This window comes from Caloenas nicobarica, chromosome 5, assembly GCF_036013445.1.
Source record: "Caloenas nicobarica isolate bCalNic1 chromosome 5, bCalNic1.hap1, whole genome shotgun sequence".
NCBI lineage: Eukaryota > Metazoa > Chordata > Aves > Columbiformes > Columbidae > Caloenas > Caloenas nicobarica.
In genome coordinates this window covers 24102539-24129766 of record NC_088249.1, presented here as the reverse complement: position 1 = coordinate 24129766, position 27228 = coordinate 24102539, and the positions used below count along the sequence as shown (strand labels likewise).

General features: G+C 45.9%; 1 protein-coding gene across 3 annotated transcripts in view; it reads left to right on the top strand.

Annotated features, from left to right (window-relative positions):
• Nucleotides 1–26132, top strand: part of IFT43 (intraflagellar transport 43) — a 44872-nt gene extending 18740 nt beyond the window's left edge. For all 3 annotated transcript variants that reach the window (XM_065636851.1, XM_065636852.1, XM_065636853.1), the window contains exons 4-9: nucleotides 9834–9866; nucleotides 10347–10393; nucleotides 23225–23297; nucleotides 24697–24772; nucleotides 25119–25181; nucleotides 25836–26132. In XM_065636851.1, the coding sequence (XP_065492923.1) occupies nucleotides 9834–9866; nucleotides 10347–10393; nucleotides 23225–23297; nucleotides 24697–24772; nucleotides 25119–25181; nucleotides 25836–25946 (403 nt within the window). In that variant the 3' untranslated portion in view covers nucleotides 25947–26132. The remainder of the gene's footprint in view (nucleotides 1–9833; nucleotides 9867–10346; nucleotides 10394–23224; nucleotides 23298–24696; nucleotides 24773–25118; nucleotides 25182–25835) is intronic.
• The last annotated feature ends 1096 nt before the right edge of the window (nucleotides 26133–27228 follow it).

The following is a 27228-nucleotide window of genomic DNA, read 5'->3' as shown; positions in this document are numbered from 1 at the left end:
GCATTTACAACTGTCAGATATTTAAATTCGTGAGAACTATGAAAATGCTGTCTTTTACTGATAAGTTTTCAAAAATCAAGCATGGAAAGATTACTTTGGACTCCCAATACCTCTGTAGAACAGCTGTCATTTCTCTGAGTCTCATTTTGTAAATCTAGATAATCATGAGGACTGCAGGTAGGTGTCTGAGCAAACCCTCAGACTTGTCCTCTGCAATCAGCAAATAAATGGTGCAAAGTAGTGACAGAAGAATCTTTTTTCCTTACTGACGGGGCCCTCTGCACCTGAATCTGCTGTATTTATTTAAATTTGTACTCAGAGAGAATAATCAGTATGAGAAGAGGCTGCCCCACTGCTGCCCCAGCAATATTCTAGTCCCAGGATTAGAGGAAAGGGGACCAGCCAAGAACCTAGGCAGCTACTTGGGGCCTAGTGCCCTGCTGAGATTACATAAATAACAGTAATTACAGTTTACGTTGCTACAGAAGCAGCTCTCTAACCACTGGATGGAGCCCAAGTGCCATTCTGAACGCTCTGCTGATGTCCTTAATGACATCGGTGTTGACACTTGTGACAAGCAAAGCGGAGGTTTATTGTCAGGTTATCTCACGCATCAGAAGGAAGAAACACAAAGTGCCTGCCAATGAGAAAAGGGCACCCAGTTTTGCATACTGGTGAGGATTTGACAAAGGAGAGGTGCTTCCAGGATCCATTTAATTCCAGCTTCTGCTGATCTCATCTATCTGACTTTCCTTATAGAATTTTGTTATTTTTTCTCCTTGTTAGTATCTTTATTTATTTGTTTCTTGGGACACTTCCAGTTTACTTGGGTCCTTGATCCCTTTGGTCTTGCAGTCTCCCCGTGATCAGCCCCTTAAAATTCATACAGTTCTGCAGGCAGCGGCTGAGGTTGTTGTGGAATAAACGCAGCCCATTTCAGGTGGCCCTGCAAGCAAATGCAAGTGCTGCTTTCAGTAGGAAGCCCCTTCCAGTGCCTGCATGTGTGCCTTCTTTCTTCTACGGGGACTGTGGCAGTTTAGCAACAGGTGCTCCAGCTACAACTGAAATGTCTCCTTTCTGACTGATAGGTCATACAGAATTGGAATAATCGAGGCTTGTTTAGGAAAATGACCATGCTGAAGTATTTTGGAACAGAAGTGGTGGTACAGTGTCCAGGAATGCATTTACACAAAGGCAAATATTAAGGGCCTGTAGGAAGGAAGGAGATGAAGTCGGGGTGACCTTTAGAGCAAGGTAACCCAGCATCTGTGTAGATATCATTTGGGGCTCTGGAGGGTCGGCAATGGTGAGATTGCACCCTGGAGCTGGACGAAAGTTATTTAAGAGATTAAGGGGTTTTATGATTCAAGGTCTCTAGAGGTAAGTAAAGTTAAAAACCTCCTGTTTCAAAAATAAAGGCTTAAACTCTCCTGTGTTTTATCTATATGAAATGACCCCTGAGAGTGCCGGGTTTGTAGAACCTCCAGCCGTCCCTGTCTTGCAACTGGGAGTAGTAAAGTGCTCATGAGTTTCTCTATCTGACGTGGTACAGGGAAGCTTGTGTTACTGCTTCTGCCCTCTGCTCCCAGTCCAGCAGTGTTGAGGTAAATCTCAGGCTGGGCTTCCCTGGGACGCTGCCATGGTAGGAGTGGAGCCAGGCTCCGGGCTGTGGGGAAGGCGGCAGCCTCACTCCACATCTTGCAGCCATCTGTGGATGTCCTCAATGGTGTGAAGAGTATAGGCACAAAGGATCAAGGCTGCCAAGTGAGGAGGCACAACTTAGAAGGAGAAGAAAGAAAAGGAAGTCTGATTAAGTTTTGTCTTGAAGTGTCTGGTTTGGGGTTTGTCCCTGCATTGATCTGCAAGGGAATGAGGCAAGTAATGGCCCCTTGGGGACCTTCAGGACTTTCCTCTCAATGTCAGCCGTCATTTTCAATCACCTTCTCCCTCCCAGCCATTAATTTTGGCCCAGGATCATGGGGACTTGTCCATCTATCACTCCTAATTGACACTAAATGATCTGTCAGTTTATTGATGAACGGCAGGAGTGGAATTGTCACAATATATTTTACTTTCTAACAACTCCTCCTGACAATTTTACCTTGTCCATCTCACTCTCCTCACATAAATCTCCATTGGCCTCTCATTCCTTCTCTTGGGCTGATCTGGTGCCAGCCGCCTCCACGCCATCAGCACGCATCAAGGACATCAAGATGGCGGTAAGCTGCAATGTGCAGGCCCAGGGTGGGCTTTTTTCCTCTCTTCCCTCCCCACCTCCTTTTTCTTTTTTTTTTTTTTCCTTTTCTTTTTTTTTTTTTTTCCTTTTCTTTTTTTTAATACTCTGGATATTCCAGGGATGCTAACAGGCTCTTGTCCTCTTGTCCCTCTATGTCATTGCTGGGGTGAGCTCTCCTTGGTGTTTCTGTTTAGAGTCAGTAAAGATAACTGGCAGAAAAAGGAAAGTCCCTAAAAACCAGAAGAATCACCTGACAATCCCTTAGTACTGTGGCTGTGATGGGGGATTTTTTTCCTTTTAATCCTGCTAGACTTGTGCCCATTCCTGTGTCTTTGCAGTGCTCAGAGGAGCCTAGAAAAAGAGTTGGGCTTTTTTTATTCCTTTTATCTTCTTTTTCCTTTTTTTTTTTTTTTTTGGTAAGCTAGATTTCTGTTTATTTCTCCTCTGTTAGTGAAGTTTTCTTTGACTTCTTTTTCCTGAAAGACGCTGGGCAATGGTGGAACTAGTAGGATTGTAGCCTCTTGCTCCAGTAGAACATGAAGCCTGCATGACAAAAACAGAACAGGAGTGTGACATTTTTGGTAACAGTCCATGTAAGCTGCTGAGGTGGCAGAGTGTGCTCAGGGTGAAGTCTCTTTGATTTTTTCGATTGAGGACAAAGAATCTTCCTTACTTTTCTGCATCTCCAAGGAATTTACCAGCAAATTCAGGGGATACTATCCTTGCTGTCCCAAATGTTTCTAGTTTGAAAAAGCAAAACCCTCTTGAAGAACATGTGCAACTTGCAACCCTTTTGTATTTGTCAAAGCCAAAGCTAAAAACTTGTCTGGCCTTTGTAGGTCACCTCTAAATTTGCTGCGAAGTCTAGCTTAATGCAGTTTACCTGTGGAAAGAGACCTAACATGACCTGATCTACTTGCTTGGCCCTATTTCCCCCTCCCCCAGGCCCCCTTCCCGTATAACCCCTCTACTATTCTTAAGTTCTTAATCCAAGTTCTTAAAATATCTTCTTTGAGAAGCCGTTGCTCTCAGATGACAGCACAAGGTGCCATTTAGTAATAAACATCTGGTTCTTTCTAGTGTTTTTCATTTAAATGTTTTCAGTGAGGCCAAGCACAAGTAAATGGTTTTTGGCCCGGTACTTCAGAATCACAAGTTTGTTTTCTGTTGTGGGATTTGAAAAAAAAACAACCTTAGATACTTCTTTGCATTCTAGTTCTGTCTCCTTTAGTAGTCAGTTCTTCTGTGTAGCGATGAGGATCAGAAGTGTGCTTTTTCCTTTAAATGGAAACTGAAATGGTCCTGTAACCCCAAGAGCCATTTGGTGTGAGATTTGGCCCTGGTGCTTACTGGAGACTGAAGACGTGATCACTTGGATAGGAGCCCCTGTTCTCAGGGACCGACGATGTGTGGTGGATACCTCTAGAAACTGCAGCTCTGTTTTCCCACACAGCAGGAATTTGTATTGAGTGTTGCTGTTTTTCCTGTTGCTCGGTGGGAGCTCTGCACAGCTCTGGCGGTCAGCTCTACCAGTGAGCGAGTCGAGGAGCCCTGGGAACATCTGTTACGGGGATGATGCAGTGAGTAGGCTGAGGTTCAGTCATCCCCATGAACTCTCTGTCATCTTATTCTTTCGTGCCAGTTCCTAAGTCCTGCTTGCCAGAGCTTTCCTCTTTTGTTGTTTCTGTTAAGCAAACCCACGTATTAGGACATGAGGACAAACAACAACACTTCTCTAGAGATCGATTAGTCCCACGGAGCTTGCCTGCTCATTGCTGCATCCTTCCTCCTCCAGTGCCGTGCCCTAGGGCAGTGTGTTCAACATGCAGTCCAGGCAGCCTAGGGAGCGTGTGAGGGATCAGAAGGTGGATGGCGGGACCATTACAGTTTAAAAAAATGTGTGTGTGCTTAAAACCTTGTTGTGCAGATATAGACAGACATGTGCCCCCGGGCTTGGAAGTGGAGGAGTATGAGGTGACATCCTATGACAGAAATAAAGGTCCATAGTAGCCCTTGCTCTGCTGAAATCAATGGCAAAACTTGCCATGATTTTAGGAGATGTGAAGATTGAACTCCTTGATTTAATCAAGGCAAACCTGCTTTTTCCAGGTCGCCACAGTCCAGGGAGAGGGGCAGCAACTTAACTGATCAGGGCCACAAGGAAGGTGCAATGGAATAGCTGAGAAGACGCCTCATGGTAGTGCTTTCCAGCAGGGGCTGCAGTTCTGGGTTGCATACAGCTGTGATGAGTGTTTTTCTCTCCTTATGCCTCAGCAAACAAGCAGTGACCAAGACTCACACTTGGAGAGCTGGGAGAACTAATCAGTTAGCACTTGTGTGTCATTTTGTATGTCTAACTTGGTTGTGCCTTAGGCTATGGAACAAGCTGCAACTGGTAGCTCACCGCCCGCTCACTATGGTGATGGGCACTAAAAAAATACTTGAGCAAGAGAGTACAATGTCCTTTTTTATCTTCTCCCACCCTCCCTCAGGCCTAGACCTGAACTACAGTCTGTGCCCTAGAGGCAAAAGGCTTCATGTCTCCCTGTGGGCTGAGCCAAGCCTTCGGCTTTGGGGTGGGTTAGGTTTGGGATGGAAGCAGAGGCAGAACGCTGGCCAGTCACTAGCTTCCTCCGCACACGACCTGCCTCTCTGCTCTCCCTTTTACTCCCCTGGTCTCTCAAAGCAAAATGTACCTCTGAACATCAGGTGTTCGTTGTTTGTTGGGTTTTTTTCCCATTTCATTCTTTTAGCAAGAGGGCAGCTTGAAGCAACTTTCTGGTTCCACATGATTCAAAAAGAGAAGTGGTTGGGATATGCCAGGAAATATGCTAACACGCCGGCAGATGAAATTCCGCCCCGCTTCGCCCCGCTGCCAGGGCCGCGTAAAATACGTAAATCACCCTTGGATCTCGACTTGCAGCCCCACCGCTCCAGCGGTGCCCGCCCGCCCGGGGCCAGCCCGCAGCCCCGCAGCTTGACCCTTTGCCGACAGTCACATCGAAGCCCCTGCGCTCGCCGCCCCCGGCAGCCGACCGGCCCGGGGCCCCCCCGTCCCGCCGCCTGCGCGGGGAGCCCGGGCCGGGCGTCACGCCCTCGGGGCCCGGCAGAGGGCGGCCGCGGCCCGGCAACGCTGCGGCGGCGGCGGGGGCCCCGGGGAGCGCGGCCCGGAGCAGCGCCCGCCCGGCGGCACCGAGCCCCTGCGCGGCGGGGCGGAGCGGGGAGGGCGCTGCGCCGAGCGGGCTGGGGAGCCGGGGAGAGCAAAGCGGCCCCCAGCGGAGAGCTGCCCGCCCGGGCAGGGGGCAACCAGGGCGGGCCAGCGGGCTGTCAGCGCTCCCGGCCCTTTCTCTTCCTTGGCTGCCCCCCTCGCCACGCTAGGCTGGACGCTCTTGTCCAGCCACCTCGGTGTTCGTTTTAACAAACCACCGTAATTGCTTCCCTTTTACTTGGCTGTGTTGCCCACCCTCACACCTCCCTGGGCACGCAAAAGCGCACCTTGGATCTTGCACATTGGCGTCCTGGCACCTGCCTGTGGCTTGGTGCAGGATACAAGCGTGTATAGAGCTCTCATGAGCTGTGGACATTAAAAGATTTCAAGGACATTTTCCCCCATTCATCCCAGTTATGTCCCCTGCTAAAATAGGTTAACGGTGTCTAATTAACCACTGCACATTGTCATGCTGCATAAAGATAGCATCCTGGCTGTTCTCTGAGCCCTGCTACTTTATCTCCATTTAGGTCTCCGTGGTAGTCCATTAAATGAGAAAGAAACTGTTTTAACAGAGATGATGTCTACATTAGAACTGCCTTTCACCCTTCAGCACAGAAGCTGCAGGCAGCTCCAAGGCAGCTCAGCTGTACGTTAGGGGTGGGTGGAGGGAGAAGCCTTGGTTTTGAGGTTCAACCCCCTCTCATTGATGTGGAGGGAGGATTCCTGCTGGCCAGAACTGAGCAAAGACAACACTCCAGAGTAAGATGAAATCTATATCATCTGCCCCGGGACACGGCTCAGAGAGAAACATGTATTCTGTACTGGAGTTACATAACATGGGGTTATATGGGGTCTGTCGGGGTCTTCTGCCCCATTTCTCAGCTATTCAACACCCTGGAATAGAGAGAGGGTCAGCAACTGGCCAAAGCCAGGGAGAATATCCTGGGATTTTGGATATGTTTGGGAGCACAGACAGCCTTGCAGTGAAAGGGAGTTTTAAACAGACCTGTCCAGGTGGTAGAGTCAGTCCATGTTCTTTGGCCCTCCAGATGCAATGGGCTTATCAGGAGAAACAAAAGCAAAAGAGGTATCACTGTCTCACAAAAGCAGGGGTTGACTGGTGTATAGTACAGCAGACAATGCATTTCTGAGCACTGCTTCTAGGATTATATTGTTTTGTTTGCCCTTACTCGAGTGGGTGTATCTGTAGTTCATAGACAATTGCTCATTTTATAGGTACTTGTTGCTGCCCTTCCTGGGCTGTGCCTCCGGCTGGAGCGAACAAACCAGGGCAGTGCACTTCTTGTTGCTGAGAATGCAAGAAAAGAGTAAGAAATCCATCTGTGCTGGCTTGAGTTTACAGTCTGGTTTCTTGCATGTCTGCTTTCACTCACCACTAGAAGGCTGCGCCCATGAGGTGAATGAAGAGGATGCTGTGTACCCAGGCCTGATATTCCTGAAGGATCTGGCATTGATAAGCTGAGCCAGTTCTCAGGAAGGGGTGGTACCCCATGGTGCCTAAAGCAGCGTGATAACCTCATGAAGAATGACTGCAGGGCTTCCCATAGCACCTGCAGAGCAAAGAGACAAGCAAGTGACCAGATCCATGTATAGCTTAGTCCTTGGCTAAGCTTATGGAATGGACAGGGTTGCTGGTAGGGCACCTTTTGAGGATCCGTTAGTGACTTCCCTTATCGTCTTGAAGGTTTTTAACCTTAGGACACAAAGCAAAGCTTGTCTTTTCTCTCAGGGTCACTTGGTTAGGGTGATATACATAATGCAATTGGGCCAAAAAAAAAGAAAAAGATCAGCCAGGAACAAACCAAATTTGTTTTGTGGAAAAGTAATTTGGCATCAAACAAAATGAAAGGAAGCTTTATAAAAAAACCAAAGCAAATAGTAGGCTGGTTGGTATCTTCTTTACTGAATAGCTTAATTGTTATGGCCACAGAGAGTGTAAAACATGCAATTCCTTCCTGAGCTCCAGAAGTTGCATACTATATTTTGAGGATAGTTCTCTACTTGTGAGTTTATCGCCCAGTTTGAAATGCCAGTTTCATCAAATAATGCTATTCCAAATCATGTATTAACAAACATATCTAGTACAGGTGACTTGGAAGCAGATGTCTCACCTAAACAGAACAACAGTCATTTCTAGCTCCTGCTGTAGTGCCATTGATATTTAAATGCTCTATATAAAGCACAGTACTGTCAGCACGAGACACTGGCATCACCCGCTGCCACCTTCGGACACTGTGGCATAGGGACTATGGAGGGAAGGCAACAGTGGGGCTTTGGCTTACCCTAGAGAGAAGGGAACTTGTTAGACAGGAGAGCGTTCTAACACCTGGGCTCTGAGATTAAAGGGGTCAATACTATTCTCCCCTCCCAGTTTATAAATTTGTTCCCCAAATTACTATTTTTTTCAGTATAGTGCAGCTGTTTCTTAATGAAGTATTTGTTTATTGCCCCGAATTAGTCCTTTCCTAACTTAACAATGAAAAGTTGGGAAAGCTTTAAGTCTCAGAACATAGTCTCTGCCTCTAGGACTAGCATATGACTACCTTCCCTGTGGGCCACCTGGATATCTGTCATGACAGGGAGCTCAGGAAGAAGAAACAGAAATTGCTTACAGGGATAGCAGGAGTGACCCTCTCCTGGGAAGTATAAACATGTGGAGTGTTTCACTCCTGCCTGGGGACAGAAGATGAGCAAAGATGTAAGGAGCGTGAGTACTGAGGAATCGAGTGTTATTTGGGGCTGGACAATTATCAAGAGTAATGGGATCATGCTAAGAAGAGGTTAGATTGAACCTCCAGGAAATCACCTCACTGTGCAAGGCTGTGCAAAGCCATCATTTGGGATGTTTCAGCTCAGTGAGGACAAGGCTCTGAAGACAGAGTATGGGAAGCAGTTCTGTGAAGGCAGAAGGGAGGGATAAAATAGGATAAATCTTGCATCATCTTTCCATCTTTGTTTTCTCGGATTCTAAACTCCAGTGAGAGCTGGTGGTGGGCTCTCTGAAACCATCCCTTTCTTCGTACTAGCAGGGGGTTCACACTGGGGAGAAGGATGGAGCTGGACAATTATTCCTCACTGGAAAAGCTCTTTTGTAAATTCCCCAGCTCCATTGCGCTTCTCCCTCTTCTAATGAACAGAAGGGTACAGATATAGCTTAAAGCCCAGATTCAGCTGTCGACTACATACCTGCACTTCTCATTATAGCAGTGGGTATTACTGGGCTCGGGTCACCAATTCAGTATAATATTTAGCTTCTCAGACTGCAAGCTGCAGGGAGAACCACAGAGACAGGGGCTTTCTTCTTCTCATAGGCAGACACTCTCTGTGCCTTGGTTCTTGCTCTTAGAAGAGTGGATTATACACAAGAGACCTAGATGAGGACCATAACCTGCTAGAACAGAGAGCAGATGAGGAGAGGCCTGTCCTGTCTCCTGGAAATGCTTTGGAAGGGACAGTGCAAGGCAATGAAGCAACCTCTCTTACATCTTGGTGTGTCTGGGGACAGTGCATGTGGTAGGGGAGAGCCCTATGTATTCTTTGTCATGGCACCCTGGCTTCAAGGGAGGGGAGAATATTTATTCTTAACACATAGAGATGAAACTTCACTCTGCCAAATGGCCAAAGCAATCAGCGAGTGATGGAGTATCTGCTAAAAAGAAACCTGGCATTTAATTAACTTTTCAAAGTGCTGGTTCAGCAACCTCCATGTTTTACATTTTGAATATTGAACAAGCGTCCCTAATCGGGACTGAATTACTTCTGGGCTTGCTGGGGTGGAGAGCAAGGCAGCTGCCATTTGCCAGTGCCTCCCCCCCATGTTATTATTATGAACTCCTGTTAACTCAGCCAGATCAACCCTGATTTACGGCAGTGACAGCACATCTGACCTGAACTTCGCCAGCTCAGGTGAAGCTTCTAACCTACAAAGGCAACCAGATAATCTTTATGCACGGCCAGGGGGAGGAAGGACCTGTTGATCTCCCAGGGGTAGGCAGACAAAGTGTAGCATCTTCTTCACTCCTTAATGTGCTGGCCTCTCTATTCAGGTAAGGCAAGCTTTACCTGCAGCTGATGGCAGCGGAGATGAAAAAGTATCTGAGAAGCTAAAAAATCAGGGTGTTTGGCTCTTGCTGTATCTGGAGGTGGCTGTCCTTTTGGACTTAAATGGTTGTGCTTCAATCTGATGCACTCAGGGACTTTTTGATGCACTGGTTTAATGGTCACTCAGAATTCTTTAGAGGTGCGATGTGTTGTATCAGACCTGGTGTAGGAACTGTTTTGCACAGTAACAGTGATACAGGGAAAGGTGCAGTTTTAAAATTTTCTCTAGTGTTTTCTAAGCATAAGCCTTACCTTGTCTTGCAGGTCAGGAAGAAAGCATGCAGAAGAAGTAGAAGAGTAAGTTCCCATTGTTGCTAAGACACCTTCAACATCTTTTACATCTGATCTCATGGAGAAGGGGCATGGAACTCTAAGCATCAGTACACCAAGATCTAGAACTTGGGAAGGGTGCAGAGCCTGGCATGAATTCATGTCATGTGTCCTGGGATGGGGCAGGCTGGTCACTCTGTAGTTCCCTGGATATGGAGTAGGTGGTGGCTCTCTCACTCCCATATGACAGAAAGAAGAAAAAGTAGAAAGCATCCACTTTCCTCCCACACCCATCCCAGGCCCTACTGTCTCAGGTACAAGGCAGCACTCTCAGCTGAGATTTCTGCTGAGTCCAGCACTGAGGGGTATGGAAGAAGGTCAGGCTGCAGGCCAGGTATACCTGGGGACCCCCTTTGGCAGGCTGTGAGGCTTGTGAGAAGGACGGGGACACAAGATGGTTTTCTGGGCTTGCGATTTAAATTTTTTCTTCTTTGTGTTTTGCTGCAGCCATCGTCTCAGACAGCAGAGCCTGGAGGCATCAGATAGTGGAGGAGGTAAGGTATCGCTTATGTGGCTGAAAGAAATGCCTTCATGCATGTCTGGGGGTTCTCCAGTAAAACCAGCAGAGGCATCTTGTAAGAAATTGCAAGGAAATGGACCGTGCTGGGTGTAAACAAATGCGGGAGCTACTTAGTCTCCCTAGCTGCTGAATAAGGGAGAGAGAGCAAATGAGTTGGAGAAGAGGATGAGGAAGTGAACCTGTAGTCTAAGTCTGGCTCTTCATTAACACAGAATGATAAAGCACCTTTGAGGACATGCTTTTATCTGTGATTACCTCCACATGGAGAATAGTGGACTGGGGCAAAAAGAGAGCTAAAAGAACAACAAAAGGTTAAAAGCAGGAAAAGAAATCACTGCTGTCCCTTAGTTTAGGTGATAGTGTGGTCTACTTAAAACCTCTCTTTTGTTTTATGGTAACATCTTTGTCTTGTTCCCATCAGGACAAGTACCTGCACCACTCTTCTGGGGTCTCTGTTGTGAGGGAATTCTTAATTTAAAAAATCCTCTTGCCCTAACTCATGATCATAGCTCCTAAGATAAACATAGGCACTGGTGGGTAATCCCATCCCATCCCTGTACAAGCTGCTGTGAAATCTACTGGAGTCCTGATTTAGCACTAGTTTTCTTTGCAGTATATATCACCTGCTCTCCCAGAACTGAATGAACAAAGAGAACTCTCACAAAAAATCCACAGTATGAATTTTGAGACGAGCACTAGAGAACTGTGTGGAGCATAGAAATTCATTAAAGTCTCTAGAAGCTACCTCAGTTTTCAAGGGCTAAGAATTTTATACAGTGTATAAAAAGTTGCATCTGTAAAATATCAACAAGCATCAGAAGAATTACCAGGAGTCACAAAGGATCAGACATCAGTGTGGTTAATGAGATTAAATTAAGACTTATTTGGGTCTTCCAGACAGATTAAGCATTGCAACATACAACTGCCAGAAGTGGCACCTTTATAGCATTGGCATCTTCAGAATAGACTTAATTTTCCCCCTGGGAAGTTTCTTGGGCTTCTTAAATTTCAGCGTATGTCACGGAGGCTGATAGTCTGTTCTGAACAGCTCTTTGACTGTTTGCATACCTACTGTCTTTCTTATTGCACCTTGGTCTTGTATTCAGAGTATAATAACTGTCCTTGCTAACCAGGCATAAAAATGCTTGCCACGTGTTTGCAGCATTGACTTTTAATGCTCCAAGACCTTGGGTAATAAATACAGAATAGAATTGATAACAGAATGTGGTACAAAGACATGGCAAGTCCTAATACACTTCTTTACGTGTGCCTAACCTATGGTTAACAGTTGGATTTGGATTGTTTGCAAACCAGAGTTCAGTTTTGGATTAAATCTGCATGTTAGAAGAAAGATCCCACTAATCTGACTATGGTTCCTACCCAGACAGTTTCTGGTACAGCCAAATACACTGGGTTGTAGATCTAATTTGCATATGGAAAATCTCTAAATTGATCAGTGCATTGCATGCTTGTGATCCTATTTCTACAGGGAGATGAAGCAAGCTATTTTGGGAGAGAAGTTTTCCGTGTGGGCTCAGCAATTGCAGTGAAGAAAAGTGACACATAAACAAACTCTGGAACCAAAATAAAATTACTGTTTGTATAAGGAGAGGGGTACAAATAACTGCCTAGTGCAGAAGGCAGGGAGTAGCATGCTGTGGCTGTGCAATAAGTAGAGCTGTTTCAGCCTCCCCTTTGCATGGAACTGCACTTGAGCTTGTGTCCTTAACTGTAACAGTAAAGCTCAGATTCTAAACACATAAAAATCAAGACATTGGTGTATGGATCCCCAAGGATGGGTCACGGTTATTTTGTGCTGCATAATGTGTTAGCTTGTACACCTTAATATGAACAGGCGCAGTTGCGTAATGATTGTTGCTGTCAACCAATACATTTGGATCGCCTTCCTTTAACCTATTAGAAAGCTGAGCTGTACCATTCCATTAACATTGTTTGTCCCTCATGCAACCTTTTCATTAGAAGAATGAAGGGTGAAACTGTATGCCCTTAAAAAGGGTATTCTTGTGTATTTGAAATGTGCTCAGTTGTGATGGTTTATACAGCACTAACACCCAAAGGCTCAGAATTTGGAGTCCATCGGAGAAAGTGTTAAAAAAGCATAGGGCCTGGTGAGAGCTGAGCTTGGCATGTGGAAAATGGAAGGAGAGTTGTACAATGAAATGGAAACTTTGGGGCTTGGTACACCTTGTTATTCCAGAAGTAAAAGTAGAATTATCTTACTGCTCTTGGCCACTCACCCTGTGCATGAAATAGCATCTGATTCCTCATCTCCATGGGGGTTTGAGAGAGAAGGACAGCTGTTTCTCAGGTTGTGTGGAAAGACTGAAGTAACATGGGAGATTGTAAGTGGGTGAGCCAGACAGAGACATGGATATGCATGGAATTGTCTGCAATTTCAGCCATTCCTTACAGTTGCACAGGCCAACCCAGAAGGTGCAAGTCATCCATGCTGCGCAATACAAACCATTGAAATACTATCAGTGAAGTACCTTGGCTCATGTCGTGCTCAGAATTCATTTTCCTTAATCCATATTTCTTCTTCACAGAGGCTAGTCCAAGACAAGAGAGCCACTTTAAAGAGGAACCAGTGTTGAGTTATAGGAAAGCACAGACGTATTTGACTAAAAGCACAATTTGGTCTTATAAAACTCCAGACTGGTAAGACTGTTTTGAAAAAGTGCAGTGTCTCTCCAGAAGTATCTCTGGAGTTTCTAGTTGGTGGATATTGGGCTTTCCTACAACACCTGCTGTGAGCTTAGTGCCAGTCCTCTTGCACACACACTGGTACGTGCCAGTACACAGGCAGAGCAAATGGATAATGCACCTGTGCTTAGGTGGATGTGTGTCCAGCTGAACCTTGTCATGGGGGGGCAGCTTCTCAGCATGGTGGGAAATCTGCTTTAGCAGGGTTTAATCCATCACATCTTGAGGAATAATAAACCTTCAAAAGCAACACAAAAGTGTTTAATTCCTAAAGGACAGGCCTAGTTGAGTCACTTTTGGCCAGGGGTAATTGGGGGCTTAATGCTGTGTATGTAGCAATCTGAGCAATCTGAGAGAAACGAGTTTAAGGGTAATTGCTCAATTTTCTGTCCATGTCAACAGGGGAAATGGGCAGCAGCAACTGAGCTCTCTATGGCAGGGAAACAGCATGAGATGGGAGATGTGAGACTATCAGTGGAATTTAAAAAGTGCCATCTGCAGAGCACTGCTTCCTTTTCTGTAGCAGGCAAGAGGTTCTCCTAAGTGCAGACTATTCTTAGTCATGAGGTGGAAGGGAAGACAGAACAACCACGTTCACATTCAAGGCCTTTCCCCTCCCTTTGCTCCTTTCTCCAGGAGAGCAATAGAGTCTCTGCTTCGACTTTGCTTAGGTATTTCATTTGGCTTTACTCTGCTTGTGTGTCTCTTTCTGGCATGCAGCTACAAAGGACTCTTTTCTGTTGGGGTGAGAAATGCAGTCATTCCTCCCCCTCCATCAGCCAACTGCTTTGTCCTTTTAGCTAGAAGTTTCTTTGTTGTTCCTTTCTTGTCCACGAGTTCCACACTGCTGAGTTGCACTCCCCCAGATGCCTGTCTCCTCACTACATTGCCCTTGGATTTTTCTCCTCAGCACTCTACGGGGGCTTGTTAGCTAAGGTTGTCGTCTCTCTCCCAGCTATCCTTCCCCCATAGACTATCGCCTCATCTTCAGAAGTCCCTTCTCCCTTCTCTCTGTTAGCCTTTGGATGCATAGCTCCTAGAACAGGGCTTTTCTTGGAGGATGGGATGTGATGTGTGATCCTCTGTCTGCAGGAACAATGGCTTGTTATTTTAAAGCAGATAGTGTGTGTGAATAAGACAGCTGATTGAAATGAAAGCCTGACTATGCTACACAGACAACCCAAACCTGACCTGCAGGTGAGGAAACCTGCCAGGAGACAGTCACTAGATCTGTGCCCTCAAGGCAAAACCCCTTCCTGCCTACTGAGAAGCCTCAAGGAAGCAGAGCTGATGATTAGACCTTTCTGTACAATGTCAAACCTCTAGAATGACTTCTTTCCCTTCTGGTGCATGCCAGCAGCTCCTTTGCATTTGAAGAGGATTGGAGTCCAGGCTCTGTGCACAACAGAGGAGGAAATGGGCATATGCCATGGTCTCCACATCCTTCTGGGGAGTGATGTCTGTCTTGTCAGGTGGGAGACAGCCCTCACAGGTTATCTGTGATTCTTGGAATTCACAGCCCTAAATTATCAAACACCTCTTGGGCTGCATGCAAGTATGCACCAATGGTGAAATTGCTCCAAACAGAGCTGAGAATAGAGTGCAGTGCATGCTATTGTTGGCTCTATGATTCCTGATAAAGTTTGGCAGTTGCTTCTGTGGTGGACTGCTGTTTTTACAGAACGCAAGTACCGGTCCATCCCAGGGCCCGTGAGCTGCAAGGACAGCTGCATCGGCTGAGTGTGAGGGTAAGAGAGGGGGAATTTGCAGGAATAGCCAGGGAGGTGGCCAGGGAGTACTTCACAGGCTCAGGAAGCAGTGATGGTGTTAGGCAATAGGAAACTTCCTTAACAGGTGGAGTGGTTTGGGGAGAACTAAATGGACAAAACATTCTGAGCATCAGTGAAATGGAAACAGAGTGAAAAACATGGTGTTTTGGAAGTGGTATGCATGGGCTGAAGAGAAGGGCCAGGGGCAGAGAGTAAGGGTGACCACTGAGTTTCTGGGGTTCCACACTGTGACTTTGCATGTGGCTCTGCCAGCACACTGCATCCTCCCCTTGGCTGCTCCCCCAACATGCTACTCTGACTCTGTGTGCAAGGTCATTGAAGGGCAGACCCAGCCCAACGTGATGCTTTCCACTGAGCTGTTGGTCCAGGCCAGTTTGAACTTCTCCAGTGACTGTTGGCATTGTGATCTGGAGCCTCCGGTGTTCAAGGAAAGCTCCCTCCTGACAGCCACAGTGGGCAGGGGGGAGCAGAGAATATATCCCAAGGAGTATTTCTGAAGTCCTATTCGAAGCAGCAGTCCACTGGCCAAGGGGCAGTGGGCAACTTAATTGCAAGGGAGCACACACAGCTTGTTGGGGGCTGAAAATGTTGGTCTGGGTAAGCATCTTCCAGCACTAAATTCTGCAATATGGTAGATACACAGTTGTATTTGGTCTGTGATTGCTGAGTCCATAAGTGTAGTTGACGGACTAGGTTTACCTAAAATAGCCTTTAAGAAAAAGCTCTTGAAAGATGATTACAGAATTGAGACACCATCATTTAAAACTGCCTGAGGCAAACTCCTTTGAAAATTGCAGCAGTGGAGGGACAGAGAGAGAACTGCGTAGCCCTTGATTGTAGTGTTGTTCCCTCAGGACCCGTCCCTCCTCCCCCTCAGTTTCTCATCTGATATGAGAGAGAGCAGCAGTAAGATTCCTCATCTGTCTTATGAAAATCCGATTCTGAGTAGCTCTGATCAAACCCGGCTGGCTGTCAGCAGCGGTGGCCTTGTGTGGAGGGAGGGAGGCTTCTGAGGAGTTGCTGGATGTGGAAGTGTCATGGGTGCTGCCGATCAAAGAGGCATTTTTTAATAAATATATATTAGAAAAAACAAAAAACCTAAGGATTTAGCATAAAAGAAATGTAGTTTGTCTTGTTTTTCCAGCTTAACATGAAGAGGATGAAATAGAATCAGATACGCCTGCTCCCGAACATACTTCCACAGGAGCATCCTGAGAAGCTGCTTTCCTTGCCACAGTAATGCTCTAATGCAAAATCACTCATCTCTGGCATTGTTGAGGAGGGTTTTGTGTTTCTGAGTTCACTAGACCCTCCCTGGGCACCTCATGCCTTCTCATCTGCTGCCCCACTGCCTTCTGAGTATGTCTCAGCAGGGGAATACTGCAAATGAGCAGGGAACAGCCTTTGAAAAGAGAAAAACAGATGTTACTGAAAAGGAGGGCAGGCAGAGTGCTCTGTCAGGGGGCTGTTGGTAGGGCTAGGAGGTGTGTTTCCACTCTAAATGCTGATAACCTCAGGAGTGTGGTGGACTCCACATCCTGAGCCTGGCCTCCAGTCTCTCCTGTCTTTTGCTGCTAGTGAACAAACCTATGCATTAAGAGATTCCTCATCTTTAAATCCATCGGTGTCTGCCCTTACCTCTTGCACAGTACAAGCCATGGATTACTGCCTGTTGAAGCCCTGCACTGAGCCCAGCAACTCATCTGACAGAGCTGTAATCTGCCCTGTTTCTCTTCCAACTGCCCAGGGGTTGAAACTGCGCAGGGGCTTTGTGTCAGCAGCAGCCTTGGGAAGTCACAAATACGCCTGATGCATGTCCCCAGCAAGCTCTCAGCTGAGGAAGAAGCCACGCCACACCAAGCAACCTGTGAAAGCACAACACTATCAAAGCAAGTGGAGTGTCTCACGGACCACCCCACCTCCCGGCCAGTCACTTGTCTAGCTGACAACATCATCAGAGCTTGTTGGCTGAAGAAAAAATTATTTTGTCTCATGCAAGGCAAATGCCTCATAGATGAGGTTCTTAGGGACATGGTTTAGTGCCAGTATTGGGTTAATGGTTGGACTTGATGAGGATCTCTTCTAATCAATATGATTCTATGATCTTTTAAGGCAAGGCTGGAGGGTCGGTACTGAACCTGCTGCATGACCTCCCGTAGATCCAGTGAATTGTCTGGTACCCACTCACTGGGTGGCTTTTCCCATCAGCTTGGCCAAGCTGTGCTGTTACCACTCTTCTCAAGAGTGCTTTGGGACACGGGACACTCAGGTTATCTTCTGTTTGTCTCAGCTTTTAAGGCAGTGCCCTAGTAGCTGTGGTACTGCCTGATTTTCACTCTACTATTTTTGTCTCCTTGCTGGCTGATCAGGCAGATAACGCTGTTCTGTATTGGCCTACTAGTAGGGCAATTTCAGCCAGCGAAAGGCATCCCTATGAAATTAATATCCAAGCATCCAAAGAAGTGTTCTTTATCCTCTCCATTTGCCTGCTGCTCTCCTGAGAAAGCTTCCAAGAGGCTTCAAGCTTGTTTGTGTGTTCAGCAGAAGCTGTCTGTGTCCCTTGTTCCTTATGGTTTTTTGAAGATTTTTTTTTTGCCTGTTGCTTTCCACTTTTTTCTTTTCTTTTTTTTAATTCTCCATTTTTCCACTTAGAGAGAAAAATTATTTATTGCATTGAGATGCGCTAATTAAAGCCATTTTCTGGTATTTGGTTACTGAAGTGTTTGATGTCTCTCTGACAAGACCATGAAATGCACGGAGTGTCCACAGGGACAGAATTTGCTGAACACGGTGCTTTGTAAATGAGGGGACACAGTGTCGCAGCAGCTCATGAATATGAAACGCCCATGATGCTACCTCAGTGGACTTGGGAACACAGATGAATCCTGTCATGTGCTAAATGAGACCAATTTCTTTCACTTAACTTCATCTTCAATCAGACCTTCTTCCATTTGCCTGTTTAAAATTCCCCAAACGTGATGCAGAAGGTAACAGCATTCAGTAAAACAAAGTTCTGCAGCAGCAGAGATACTGTAATTATTTCACTTTTACATTTTATAAGGAAGCAACTTAAACTAAAGTTAGTTTCATTCTTATGCCTGCTTAGTGGCAGGGGACTGCCAGCTCCAGAAGCCACTACTCTCTTCTTTGTGTTCTCTGGATGTGGTGGTGTGTGGACAGGGAGAGCAGCACGGTCCCCACTGCAAGAGTGTCCCTTCTGAACTGGCCTTTGAAACACTCACGCCGTTGGGGGAAGCAAATCAGACTGCACGAGATGGAGTCATTTTTTTGGGTGCCAGGCTGTTGGCTCAGGAGACCTTTAAAGCAGCTCAGGGAGAAAGTGGCAGCCACACTGCTGACTAACCGCAGGCCTGAGCTCTGACATGGTTTCTAGATCCAGCCCTGCTACTGATTTATTGCCTGACCTTGAATATATTCTGTCTGTCCTCACTTGTGTGCTGTCTTGCCTTAGTTCTTTGGGGCTAGGACCAGATCTTACTGTAGGCTTGCAGGATTTTAAGGGACCCAGCCTGCAGGTGTTGCTACTAAACCAAAAATCAGCCCTGCCTGGGGTGGGAAGTGCAGCTCACCAGCTTGCAGGACCAACTGGGTACTAAGGTGGTACAGAGCTTTTTGCTTTCTGTGGTTGTGTGTTCCTCAGCTGTCAGTAAGGTATTTGCTAAGAAGTAAAAAAAGGTGATGGTTAATGCATATACTCTAATATGAACGCATAACTTCCTCCTTTGTTTATGACTTTAAAAGCTGCTATTCCTTGCTTATTATTTGGCTATCTGCATGTAACATGGGTCACCCGTAGCCTTTCCCCTCCGTCTTTTCCTCCTGCCTTCCACATGCCTTGTGCTATTGGTGCCTTGCCATAACTTAGCCATGAAGCTTTTTTTGTGTAAGAGCTAGCTCAGTCCAGCTAGTGTAGTAAAAATACTATTCTTACTTATATGCTGGTACTTGGATGTTGTGAGACAATCAGTTTGGTGCAGTATGTTATAACACCCCTGTTAGCCAACATTTGGTACTGGTGTCTCCTACGCCACCGTAACTTCTGCATGGACACACTCATTTTGGTTTCATTCTTTGTTCACTCTTGTTCGCCATTGTCTGGGAGATGGAGGGGAGTTTGCACTGGTCATCTAGCATTTGGCGCTCACTCAGTTTTTCACATCTCTACCATGAGCGGTTTCTAAAGAGAAAATCTTGTTTCTTTATGGACTGAGAAATCCATGGGGAAAGACTTTGTGTTACTGTTCCCAGTCATCTTGAGCCATAAAGAGAAATCTTGCTCATTGCTGTCTAAGGTCACTGTGTGCACTGAGTTTTTATGTTCCCCTCTCCATCTTCTGTTGCATACACTCATTCTTCTATTTATAAAACACTGCCTGACGTGTATCTACCTATTCTCCCCTTCCTTCAGCTGAAATGAAAGCAGGATACTCACTATTATTTTTAGGAGCACTCACTCTGGGAATGTTATCTGCCATATGAAATGGAGATTCCAGAGGAGTTCTATCTGGGAGAGACTGATAAAGGTGGCATAGGTAACAGTATCTTGCAGCACAGTGCTCAGAGGCCATCTGGGAGACCAAGGTGGTAAGATGGTTTGTACTCAATTTGTCCCCCTTTTAAATAATTTTTACTAGTAACTCAACTTTAATTTTAATGTTTCTTACTATTACTATCATGTCTATTTGTTCTTATTTTGAAGTCTACTGGAAAAGAACAGCTGAAGCTGTAAGATTTTCTTGTTGCTTCTGAGATTTGCCTACAATTTTGATTAAAATGGGTTGATGTTCAAGACTATGGAAGCTGCTCTCTCCTCCAAAATGCAGCCGAGTTATGCAGCCTTCCCCCAAACCTAGAGCTAGACTGCAGAGAATCACTTTTTTGTTTCCAGGTTTTGAAGCTACCCCTTCTCAGCTGAAAACATTTTATTTTTGTAAGGCACAGGCCATTTGTTCACTTCGTTGCAGTGACCTGGTATCAGTGAAGGTGTTTCTTTTTGCACAGAGAGAGCTCTTTAGCATCCTAAAGTTTACCTACCTGCACACTGAATTCAGGCATAAGAGCCTGGACAGCAAAGTGTGTGTCAAAATGCTTAACTAAAACCACAGGCTTATCAGTGTGATGGAAGATGATCTGAAACCCTCACAATGAACAGGAGGGAAAAAAGTGGGTCACAGTACAAATACACAGAGTGTGGGTTAGTAACGTAACGTTGTTGGAAAAAGCTCTGTGAATGCTGCAGTGCGAGGCTGGGAGGACACGGTCCTGTCAACATTTCTGTACGTACTAACGTTATATGTAAGTAATCTCACTGCAGGTAATGGGGATATTTAAAGAAAAACATATGCCTATACTCTTGCAGCCCACGTGCTTCTTCCCCCTGCAGCTGACATAGTGCCATGACTTGGCTGTGTTATCAGAGCTTACTGGAAAAAAAAGATGTGAGTCCTAAGAAGAGCAACAAAAACAAGTAGGGAGCTGGAGACTGAGTGAGGGGAAAGGTTGGGTCCTTGGTGATAAAGTGAGAACTGAGACACTTTGCAAACTGCATAGAGAGAGACAGGAGAGGGATTCTAAAGAAATGGCACCATGGAATTGGCAGAGAGAAGAGGAAATTATGAGTAACAAGTGAAATAAAGACCCAAATATTTCAGCGCTGATTTGCCACTGATAGCAGTTAGCCTGGGAAGCAGATATTTTCTTATCATTTGTTCTGTCAGTCTCTGACAGTCCTAAAGGGCATTGTTTCTGCCTAGAAATGGACAAAATCATTTGCAGTTAGCAGTAAGAAGCAGCATGTTCTGGCCTTTGTTGGAGAGGCTGGCAAGAGCACCCAAAGCATTTCCAGCTCTTCTGTCTGAAATATTTTCAAAGCATCTATAAAATACCGGAGCCTTGAATTTCTTTTGGATAGAGTTTATACATGATTGACTGGATTTTGCTACTACAGAGTAGAGGTAGCACTTTGGGATTGTTTCCATGGAATTCAATGGCAATGAGACAAAACCAGCACTGGCAAATCCAGGACTCTTTGGGAACCTGCCAAATGGAAGGGGCATCATGGATCTGGGCCCTAAGTTTACAGTTTTCTTTAGTGCAAAAAGAGATCAAGAAAAGCAAAAAGTAATTAGGAAGAGGAGACCCCAGAAATACCTGCCAAAATGAGCACCAAATGAAGACATTCGGTTTGCTGCAAACACCTTCCACATTTTTGCTGTCAAAAGATCTGACCTTCTCCTGCTGCAGGGAATGCTGCTCAGTGGACAAGGGGAGGTCTGTTCCCAGGTGGTTCTTCATTTAGTTATGTTTGCTGAGCAACATTTCACAATGTCCTGCTGAAAAGGATAAATTAGCTCACAAGAGATTAGGTTTCTCATTCCCATGCTCATTTGCCTGGATCTAACGGGGCACCTCTGCACAGTGCTTCATTCTTCCGCTTGGACCAGTCTGTTCCCTCCTTGGTATTTGTTGCTTACATACAGGGACTTTATCCCACATTACCACTGAGCAGGTTTTACCAGCTGTCTGCACAGCTCAGTCTGTCTTTCCACAGAGATGCTTTTTGCATTTTGCTACAAGTTTTACCAAGAGCTGGGAGCTCCTGCAGGGAAGAGACAGCGGGATAGCAGCTTCTTCTGTATATGGTCCCTGCAAACAGAGGGGAGACAGATCTGCCGCAGATGCCCAGGGACACACTGGTCAGGCACTTCTTGCATATGCCTCCTCTGTTCAAGGGTTGGCCTAGGGCCTGTTGCTGCAGTTTCCCTTTAAATGTCTTGGGAAGTTTACTGTAGAGGGAGAGCAGCTTGCTGGGTGTCCAGGGAGTGAGAAGGCACCGCTCTGCTGAGGCTGCCCAAGCTGTCACTGCCTCTTGCTGTGGCCAGGCTCTCATGCAGCCCCCGGCCCACTCAGCCTTCCACCAGGCAGCCAATTAGCCAGAAATCCCACTGTGTGGCCAGCTCCGAACGACCACGGCGCCAAGGCCAGGCTGGCCCGTGCCCTGCTGCAGCTGGGCGGCGAGCAGGGGATGCAAGGTGGGCGTTCAGCAGGAAAGGGCAGCTGAGAGCCTGTGACGTGCTGACAGGTGGCCGGACAGGGGGCTTTTCAGAAAAATCCTGCTCAGAGCCCTGAGTGCCACAAGTGGGAATGTTTCTCCAGCTCCTGAATATTCATCTCAACCTGGGCTGCAAAACGGGGCAAAGCCAGGCCCGGCCACCCGCTGCCATCCAGCAGCAGCATGGCCACGCTGCTGACAGAGCCGGGAGCAGCCTGCTTGCTCCAGCGTCTGCACAGTGCAAGTGAAACCTCTTCCCAGAGCCAAACCACCAGCTTCTCCACTGTCTGAGGGCTCAGCGTCTCTGGAGCACCTTTGTAGCCATGAATCTTTAAAGCAGCCGTGTGCTGGTGTTCTCTGTCCTCGCTTTGCGCCTCCTGTTACCTCTTCCTCTTGCTGTTTTTGCTGTCTCAATCTCCAGCTGTTTACAGGACTTTGTCAAATCAAAAAGCATGCAGTGCTCTCAGAGCCTTGCTCCTTTAGCAGGATTCGGTGTGCACTCAGTTCTTTCTCCTCCATTCTTTTGTGTCTTGCTTCCTTTTTAGGTGGAATAGCCGTAGCCCTTGTGCTGGGAATACCCAGTCACCCAGAAATCACCCATTCTGAGGTCACACTGGAAATCACAAAAAGGTTTATGACATTACAACTAGGTGCATCTTGCCTAGTCTTTGTATGTGCTATACCACCAGCATGCGCTTCCTCAGCTATCAGGAAGGTCACAGGCCTCTGCAGAGTCTGAAACCCAGCCACTGGCTCCTTCAGCATGTAGTTTTACATGGCTTCTCTCAGTTTCTGCCCCACGTTTCATTTCTAACAGAGTGTAGGTGCCTGGTGGCTGAGCTGAGCAAATGATAGCACATCTCATAAGAAGCGAATTCTTGCCAGTCTTAGGATAATGACAAGTAGGCAGCGGGGTTTAGTGCAGCCGCTTCTTTCATCTTCAAGGTTGTGTTCAAATGCACAGTTCATGACTGTGGAGTCTTACCCAGCCCAAATCTGCCCCTCTCGCAAGATTTCTTTTGACCCCAAGCTTCAAAGCTTTATTGCCTTGTTTTAATGTGAAACAATGTATTTTAAGTCATTGCTAAATAACTCTCTTGTGTTTTCCTCTGAAAAGGAACAAGCTGTTTCATATCTGTGAAGCTGGGGAACCTTTGTCTCTAGTGAGAGGAGAGCATAACACTCCCCACTTAACTGCTGCTGCTTTCTCTTGTTGCAGACATTCCTGTGATCCCTGACTTGGAGGAGGTCCAGGAGGAAGATCTGGCCATGCAAGTGGCAGCTCCCCCCAGGTAAGAGCACTGCCAGGTGTTCTTGAGGCTCTCATCAGCAGTGTGAAATGGCTGGTGAAATTAAACCTCATCTTCTCTCATGCTCTCTGGACATCAGTGGCAGTGCCATTCAGCAGGATTCGATGCCGTGTATTGTGGCAGTGAGGCTCCAAGAAGAACAGTGCAAACTCCTTGTTTCCTATTACGCAAATAAAGCAATTACTGCATATTCTCTCTATATATACAAAAACTACATTAGAGTGGCATGTTTGATGTTGCAAAATCAAAATCACAGAAGTTAGGAATTGCTTGATTTAAGGTTGCCTGCATAACCTCAAATGCCTCCCATACAAGTGTTACTGCACACACTTTGATTTTGCATGGTCATGGACTGCTTTGCCCTCCACAGGATATCCTTCTTACTCAAGTGCATAGTTAATTTGCAAAGTACAATCCTGTTGTTTGAAAGTGTTATCAGAATAGTCTTGAGGTTAGCTCAAGGGAGACCAGCAAGTTTTGAAAAATGAAAGTTTTGGGGGTTTTATCTTAAATGTATCAGTAAAGTCTTCTCTCCTCTCCTGGGCCTATTGCCAAGATCACAGACTGGGATTTCCATTGACCCTTATTTGGATGGGTGGGATATCTTACTCCTGACCACAGATTCCTTCTCACAAGTATGGAGTAGATATTGTAATTAAATATGTGTTAACAAAAATAAATGACACTTTATAGTAGAAAATTTTAAATTACTTTGTCTCTCACCAGAGTTCATGCCTTTGTTTTCTGTCTCTCTCTCTTTTTTTTTAATAATCCCATCTGTTCCTGCTGTATCCATAGTCTGCCTGCAATAGAAAAGACAAGTAATTTTCATGGACAAACACAAACAAATTATATTAGTATGGGCCTTTTCTATAGTATTGCATCACCTGCAAAGGGAAACATGGCACAACAGTGCATTACCCCCTACCCTGTGTTTCTCTTTGGAGTCTTTATTTTAAGAAATTTTACTTGATAGCTGTGATATGGGAATCACAAGGTCCCTACTGTTCTGCAGCTTGTATGGTGGGGCTCTCAGAGCCTGCTGGGGCTGTTCCAGTGTTCACTATATTCGTGTTTTCTTTCTGGCCCTTGCAGCTAGTCTGTGGATCTCCTGTCTGCTGCACTGGCTTCTCTGAGGGGGTCTGTGGTCGCTCCACATCCCATTTTTATGCATGTGCACAGTCTTGCATGCAGATTTGTCAATGCCTGTTCATTTGCTGAATGAGATTTGCTTCTGTCTGGGGACACCCATCTTGAGAATTCACATGGGTGATGTGGACCCTTGAGATGGGTGTCACCAGATTCCTTTTCATGCCACCCTTCTCCTCAGATGTGCTTCCACACTTACCCAGGCTTGTTCTTTGACCCTTTCTGGTTGCAGTGTGCAGGTGAACCGGGTGCTCGCCTACCGTGACCTGGACGAAGATCTTATGAAGTATGCTGCCTTTCAGACTCTGGTAAGTGGATGTTGCAATGGGGTTACCACTGCGACTCTCCTTCCAGACTCACATCATCTTCCACAGTGACACTCAGCTGCATAAAATACACAGCCCTATCATGCAAACAACTTCCGCTCTGCTTTCAAGTCTGTTCTTCTCTGCAGTGTGGCTTTCGTACTTGTTTGTGTCTGTAAATAGTGTGGGTAATGGTATCTGCTGTGCAGATGAGGCTCCTGCTGTTGTCCTAGACAAAGTATAAGTCCCTTATGAGGCAAATGTGCCTATCTCTAGCAAGACCTACCTGGTGAAATGATGATGTCCACTTTCTCACTGTCTGTAAGACTGTGACTGTATGTGTTTGTAGGATGGAGAGATTGACCTGAAGCTTCTCACCAAAGTTTTGGCTCCTGAGCATGAACTACAAGAGGTGGGTCTTTCTTTTGTTGAAACAGCAAGGCAAAAGCTTATTATGTGTTTTAGACTATAGGAATGTAAGCCTTTGTTGGTGGAGTAGAGGAGAGAGATTAGGAGGAGCCTGTGAAGAAGAGCTTGTTGAAGAGGATGGAGGTCTGATTTCCCCAGCAGATTATTTTAAAGATATATAGGGCTTTCTCTGTGTAAGATTGTGACATTTGGAGTTTGGGCAGAGGAGTGTGTTAAAGCATGACAGAACAACCTCAGTACAACTGGTAGGGCAGGAGCTCAAGACTTGCAACCAAGGATTTCTGCAGCTCAGAAATGAAAATGCTTCAGCAGAAGTGCAGAAGGGTGGGAGATTTTTATGGGTATTCTTTACACCCTGTCCAGGAGTATCTTAGATTAATAAGTATCAAAAAATCTGTCACTTACAGAATTTTGGAACATGAATAATTCAGTCAAAATCTTTAAATTGTAGCAGAGATCCACATTTCATTCCGGCTAGAATTCCTGTTCTAGCCAACTCAATGTATGACTTCCCTGGCAGGGGCAGTTGCTATTCAGTTTCTCTCTTTGCTGTTTATCTTGAATATTTGGCATCATTCAGAAACCTTTTGGTGTCACCAGTAACACTTCAGCATGTTTGTCTTTTTCCTCTTGGTAGGATGACGTCAGCTGGAATTGGGACCATCTCTTCACAGAGGTGTCATCAGAACTAGTGACTGAGTGGGACCTGGGACTGTCTGAGAGAGAGGACCACCTCAGTCTGCCCTAGAGCATTGGTACACCAGACATCTCATACATCCATCTCCTGTAAACAGTTTAGCACTTTACTTTCCTGTTCACTCGTTTATAGTAGAGAATTTATTTCAGACATGAAAATAAATAGGACCTTGCTCAGTAGGAAAACTGCTTGGGAGAAGTTTCAGGTATTTTGTAATAAAAATCTTTGTTCTCAAAAGAGACTAAGAATTCTAAACACATAAAATATTTGCTTTTGGACAGTCACTTCTACCTCACTGGCACCTTTAGATAACTGCAACAGTCGATCTTTCCTCTTCCTAAATGCAGCGTCTCTGGGTGGACCATCTTACAATGGAGTGGGGTTTTCACTGATGGCTATCAGAGAAGCTTGGGATGATAGGATTTGTTTGCCTAGGACATCAAGATTACTATCTTCCTCAGAAGAGATGCCACAAGTTCTCAGGATTCCCATTTTACATTTCATCCAGCAGCCTCCAGCCATCCCCTGTCAGTTTAACCTCTCTCCTGGCACGTTACCTCTGTATTGACTAGGGGTAAGCAGCATCACCTGTTAAACAGCCAACATCACTTCTTACAGCTTTCCCTTGAGGTGTCCCAGCTAAGTTCTGACCAGGTCTAAGCCTGCTTAGCTTTGCAATCAGATGAGATGACAGCCAGAACAGAGATAGCTTCAGGCAATAGGTAGCTTGCAAAGAAGATACTGTTTATTCCATGCATGGGAAGGAGTGGAGCCTGCTGCTCTGAAATAAGGTAACTCCCTCGTGGGTGTCTGTTTGGAAGCAAGTAACCCACTCTTATTGTTATCTAAAGAAAAATCCATTTAGCTGTTAATGCTCTGTCCTCATGGAACCATGGTCATTATTTGCAGGAAACAGTAACATTACTTCTAAGCCAACGTCTTTCAAAGCCTTGTCCCACTGTAGAATCTTGCTGTATACTTCTGGTGGGGAGCACAGGTGGTGGGTGGAAGGCTTGCTGTGCTGCTTTCCTTGGCTTGTTTGGTTGGTCTAATAGAGCACTGTGTTCCCAGTCATGTACTGACAGCAGGACACGTCATGTAACTCTCTGTGAATTCAGTATTCTGCAACGTTTCAGATCAGAGCTGATAGGCCAAACAATTCTACCAACAACAGAGGAGCAATTGGGTCCCAGTCTGAGGCCACCAAAATCAGGGAAGGCTCATCTGTCTCGAGGCACAAAGTTTTTTACAACTAAGAAATCTCCCCTGTAACTAGAAAACTAGGTGAGACAGAAGCTTGGGAGACCGGTGTATGTAGGATAATCCCAAAGTC